Raw genomic sequence first — 5,708 nt, 5'->3', positions numbered from 1 at the left:
CCCCAGCCCGGCTCGGGCCGCAGTGTGGCAGCCGCCGATTGGCTGCGAGGCGCCTGCGTCGGGCGGGCGGGACCAGCTGGTAACCGCCCAGTGGCCGGAGCGCGGGGCGGGACCGAGGCGGCGGGCGCCGGGGAGAGCCGGGCTGGGAGGGGTCCTGGGCCGGGGGCTGGGGCTAGGGCTGGGCCCGCCGGCGACCCGGAACCCAGGGAGCAAGTGTCGTGGAGCGGGGCGGGGCCGAGCGGAGCGGGGCGGGGCCGAGCTAGAAATGGGGCGCCGCGGAGCTGGGAGCAGACCCTGAGCTCATCTTTGGTGGGGAGAGCTGAGTTCTGGGGGCGCCAGAGCCGCAGGCGGAGACGTGAAATCAGGGCTGAGTGGGCGGAAGAGAGCCTCCGCTGCGGTGAGGCCCAGAAGCGGGAATTGAGAGGTGGAGCCTGCACCCGAGGGACGTAGTTGGGACGGGACACGTTTTCCAAATGTCAGACTGCTGCAATTTGTCCTCTTGGTTTGTCTTTCAGAGGCAGCCCTAAGTCCTCCCACTGCCCCTCCTCATTGCACTGCCCAATTACCTCAGGTCCAGGTGCTGCTCCGATTTCCTCTTTGTCCAGCCCCGGGACTCCTGCCCTGTGACTGCTACTTTTAATTAGCAACGCTGTCACACAAGTGAAGGTGCCTGGCCACTTAGTCTACTGCGCAATGTCTCTCTTACGACTCTTAGCGCCTTTTGTTTAAAAAAAAACTTGGAGTCTTGGTACAATGTGTTTGACTTCTTTAAGGGCAAAGAGGGTGGAAGGGGAAATAAACCTCTAATCTTTCGTGCCTCTCCAAGAATGAAATGACACTTGGTTTTTCCATTATTTTAACAGACATGGCCACCAGTCACCCAACAGGACACGTGCAACTGCCCCGAGCTGATGCCATTCGTTCACGTCTCATTGATACTTTCTCTCTCATCGAGCATCTGCAAGGCTTGAGCCAAGCTGTGCCACGACACACTATCCGAGAGATAGTTGGTCAGCAGCCTGTTTCTTAACTAGCATAAATTTAAGACTCCTCACCACACCCTCCAAAGAGTAGAAAGCAGAGAGACTATTTTAAGGGTGAAAAATTCAGGGAAAATTGGCTTGGTTGCTAGTTTGTAAATGATATCAAACTTGATAAATCAAAGGCTTTGTGAATAAAGCTCTTTGAACCCAGGAGGTAGAACCCATGCCCCTCACTTTTAGGCTTAGGATAACTACTAGCCCTGGCTGACTTGGAAGTTTCTACGAAAGACACTGAAAACTTTGAGGATTGAACCTGCTGCCTTTATTCTTAGGCATGGACAGTGTTGGTCATAAGTGATATAGTAGCTCTTATTCCAAACTAATGTTAACTGCTGTGAGAAAGAACAGCAAGGCAAGCCTCTGCACTAGAGGACCCATTATGTAACCAGTATCCCTGCCCCTGGTGCTGCCTGTTCTTCCTATCCCCCAGAGATTTCTCTTTATATTTATCCACTGTCCTCTTTTAATTTTTGGTGTAGATCCTCCCAGTCAGAAGAAGGTTATGTTGGGAGATCAACACCAGCTTGTACGCTTCTCCATAAAGCCTCGACATGTAGAACGTATTACACATGGCCGGAGGTTGATGAGCAGGCTTCAAGTGCGCTACAGTCAGAGGCCACCTCTTTCCTTGTGGGCTGGATGGGTCCTTGAGTGTATCCTTTCGTGCCCCTCATTTTTATCCCATGCCTTTAACTGTCTCTCTTGCCTCATCATCTGCCTGAAGACTGATTTTCCCATTTCCAAACTCCCATTTTCTTCTGATCCTCACTGGTTCTATTCTTGCCCTTATTATTTCACCTGTATAAGAAAGAATTCCACTCCGTATGTTTCCTTAAGAGAAAACAGGTCCTCTCTTCACAAACTTCATCATCTTTCTCATCTTTTTGAATACAGTTGTACTGATGGTTGAAATAGGTGAGAACTGACATTGAATGGAAGAGGAAGTGGCTATGGGTCATTTTTCCTATAAATTGATCATTTTTTATTTTTGGCTGTTACTTGAATTGTGATAGGGATAATTATATTAAGTCTCCTGGAGTGAGATTTGTGCAACTGCTAAGACATGGAAATATATGGAGGGCTCTCAAGGGAGTGGTAGATATAAAGTAGTCTAGACACTTATAGTGTAATAGACTCATGGGAAACCAAAGATGTAAAGACCAGTTATATTTCTGTGTCAGTTTAGTTTAATAGTTGTTTAAATTAGCCTTTTGTATTAGAGATATTGGTGCCTATCGGTGAGTGATGCAACACTTACATTTTTTACAAGTATGTTAAATATTAAGTATAAATAAGAAAGCTCACAAAGTATATAAAGCTAGATACAACTAAAATATTAGATGAGCCAAAAAATGACTTAAAGAGTAAATGATTCTAAAATCAGTTCTAAATTATATGAAATGTATTAAAAGCAAAAAAATCTGGAAAATCAATGAGCTCATTTGATTATCACCTCAAACAAACTGCTCAGAAATGATGAAAAGGACTTCCTTGTTTCATCCTTATTGTTTCGGGGAATTTTCCTACTTTATTATAGTCTTTTAATGCAATCAGGTCAAAGATATTTAAATATACAACAATTCTCGATATCACTAACCCACTACAGTATACTATATACTTTGAGGTATTTATTTTTTTTTAGAGAGAGAGAAAGAGAGTGTGCACACGTGTAGACGGGAGGGGCAGAGGGAGAGGAAGAGAGAGAGAATCTTAAGTAGGCTCCACGCCCAGCGTGGAGCCCGACTTGCAGCTCGGTGTGGGGCTTGATCTCACAACCCTGAGATCATGACCTGATCAAGAGTCAGATGCTTAACCAGCTGAGGCACCCAGGTACCCCTATACCTTGAAGTATTTTAAGGTATAGGGGTACCACCCCATTGTGGTGAGGATTTTGAGCTAAGTCACCCACATTTCCTATTTCTTTTATGATAACTGGCATGTATTTGCCTTGTGGTGTTAAGGGTATAGTCTTAAGCCTCGGAATAAAGTAAACAGCAATAAATATACAGGATTTCCTGGATCTAATGGACAAATCAAAATAGAATAGCACTAACCATTCTAGTTGGTAAAACAGTTGGATATGAAACATGATCACTGTGCCACAGAATAGGTGGATTGCTTGAATGGAAATTATCTGGCAAGTTCAGCAAAATTGTATCTTATTAAGTACATTCTCATGGTAGAAAGGCAGGAGGGATTTTGCAAAGGCAAAAATTTGTGACTAACAGATTTCTTTGAACAGACTAATTCATGTGATAAACATTAAGACTGTTTAGGCTTTAAAAAAAAACAATTTTCCAGATCATAGAGAATGTTGTTACAGATAGGGGAAAAAAATAGTAGTTAACAAACAGTTCTCTAGATCAAAACTCCCCAATCTTTTTTTTTTTTTCTTTTAAAGAGTGTACACATACCCGGCGGGGCGGCGGTGTGGGGGGGGCGGGCGTTGGGCAGAGGGAGAGAGGGAGAGAGAATCTTAAGCAGGCTCCAAGCCCAGCCCAGGGCCTGACATGGGGCTCCTTCTCATGACCCTGAGATCATGACCTGAGCCGAAATCCAAGAGTCAGATGTTTAACCAACTGAGCCACCCAGGCGCCCCATCCCTAATCTTTTTGGTCTTGTGATTTTGTTTCCCAGTTATACAGCTATAAACTTGAAAACCTCCTTAGGAGTTTAATCATTCCATTAGTTTTATATGATATAAAGAAGTAAATTGAAGTAGAAGTAATATTTTAGACTAGAATATTATTAAATATTTTATTTTAATGTGTATAATTTTTTAGCACATTATTACTTTTGCCATTTTGTAAGTGATTCATGCTGTTTTTAAAGTAAATATATGATCTGCCCATAAATAAATTTTTAAAGGCCGTTAATATATTGTTTGGCTCAGGGATCAAATATATTTATTTTATGTATTATGTTTTTTAATTTAAGTTTTTGTTCTTTTTTAAAAATTGAGATATAATTGACATATAACATTAATTTCAGGTTTAGAACATTATGTAGTATATGTTAAGTACATATTATTATATGTTAAGGTGTAGGAGGAAATTTATGTGTTAGGGTATAAAAAAAATCTACTTTCACAATGATATCGGTAATTCTACTTTTCATTTTAAACATCAATTTGGCTTATTTTTATAATTTTCACATTTTATTTCCAAATGATGAGAGGGAGAAAAGAAAGATTTGACTCATTTACAATCCATTTTCTGAAAATAACACATTGCAAGTGTGAATAGTCCTTATTTCCAACAAAAAAAAATCATGTATAACATCATTATAATTTTTTACATTGATTTTGAGGTTCTAGAGATATCTTGATGTGCTATATATGAATAATTCTGCAAGTTTATCTCAAGATGAACTTCATCAGATTCTATAAATTGCATTCATCTGATCAAAAACTTTATACAGCATTAGTGTTCCTTACTTCATTGTGGATATAATGAGCCAAATCTTCTTTCTTTTCTCTCTCTCATCATTTTTTTAAAAAAATACATGATTTGTGCACAAATGAATTTTTAAATGACATATGTTTTTGGTGTGGGGTCAAATATATTTTATGTATTATATGTTTTTATTTTTATTTTTTAATTTTTTGTAGTATATATTTTTAAATTTAATATTATGGGTATAAACCAGCCAAAAAACAGTTACAATTTCAAACTGTTTAAGTGTCAAAATTGACAGCAGTTTGTGTTGTTCAGAGTGATTGAGTATGTTCTTCTAATCTCCATTAACTGCCAAGGATATCAGTCATAGTGCATTTGGAGGCTCTCAGATTGTTCTGTTTCAAAGGGAAACTATTAAATTATTATTTAACTTTTAAGCCTCTTTTGATTTCAGTGTTTTTTTTCCTACAGCGTGGTATACATCCATTAAATGCATAAAAGAAATGAAAAGGGTTGAAAGATGAAGGCAATAAGTTGAGGAATAGCAATTAGCAGATAATAGGGTTTTAGGGAGAATGTATAGGATTTAATTTGCTTTGCAGGACAAAATCAGTTTTAGAGAAGAATGGGAAAGTTTTAAAAACTAACAAGTAAAGAACCAAATAATTTTTTTAAAAGATTTTATTTCATTATTTGCCAGAGAGAGAGAAAGAGAGCACAAGCAGGGGGAGCGGCAGGCAGAAGGAGAGGGAGAAACAGGCTCCCTGCTCAGCGGGAGGGTCCTGGGATGCGGGGCTCGATCCCAGGACCCTGAGATCATGACCTGAGCCTAAGGCAGACGCTTAACTGACTGAGCCATGCAGGCATCCCAAAAACCAAATAATTTCTTAATATTTTTTTTTAAGATTTTTATTTATTTACTGAGAGAGAGAGAGAATGGTAGAGAGAGAGCATGAGAGGGAAGAAGGTCAGAGGGAGAAGCAGACTCCCCTCCGAGCAGGGAGCCTGATGCGGGACTCATCCAGGGACTCCAGGATCGTGACCTGAGCCAAAGGCAGTCGCCTAACCAACTGAGCCACCCAGGCGCCCAAAACCAAATAATTTCTTATTATAACTCAGTATGTCTCATGAATCTGGCTTCTTGTTCCTACTTTTCTTATCAAGCACTTTACATATCATGGTCCTACATTTTCATTCTATTCTCAAGGCCCATTGCTTGCTTCTTTTTCTTTCTTTCTTTCTTTCTTTCTTTCTTTCTTTCTTTCTT

General features: G+C 40.5%; 1 protein-coding gene across 4 annotated transcripts in view; it reads left to right on the top strand.

The window, feature by feature from the left end:
• Positions 1-71: 71 nt before the first annotated feature.
• CATSPER2 (cation channel sperm associated 2) overlaps positions 72-5,708 on the top strand; it is a 14,362-nt gene continuing 8,725 nt past the window's right edge. Inside the window, exons 1-5 of one of the 4 annotated variants that reach the window (XM_073876912.1) lie at positions 146-397; positions 572-666; positions 864-1,010; positions 1,523-1,696; positions 1,890-1,958. In XM_073876912.1, coding sequence (XP_073733013.1) covers positions 866-1,010; positions 1,523-1,696; positions 1,890-1,958 — 388 coding nt within the window. In that variant the 5' untranslated portion in view covers positions 146-397; positions 572-666; positions 864-865. Of the gene's footprint in view, positions 80-145; positions 398-515; positions 667-863; positions 1,011-1,522; positions 1,697-1,889; positions 1,959-5,708 lie in introns of those variants that run through there. The other 3 variants (XM_025884564.2, XM_073876913.1, XM_025884566.2) reach the window with 3 other exon arrangements.

Source organism: Callorhinus ursinus, unplaced genomic scaffold (assembly GCF_003265705.2).
Source record: "Callorhinus ursinus isolate GAN/ISIS: 27379988/994484 unplaced genomic scaffold, GSC_fseal_2.0 scaffold25, whole genome shotgun sequence".
In the NCBI taxonomy this organism is placed as follows: Eukaryota; Metazoa; Chordata; class Mammalia; order Carnivora; family Otariidae; genus Callorhinus; species Callorhinus ursinus.
The sequence above is the reverse complement of the archived record's forward strand: the minus strand, read 5'-3'. Positions and strand labels throughout refer to the sequence as shown.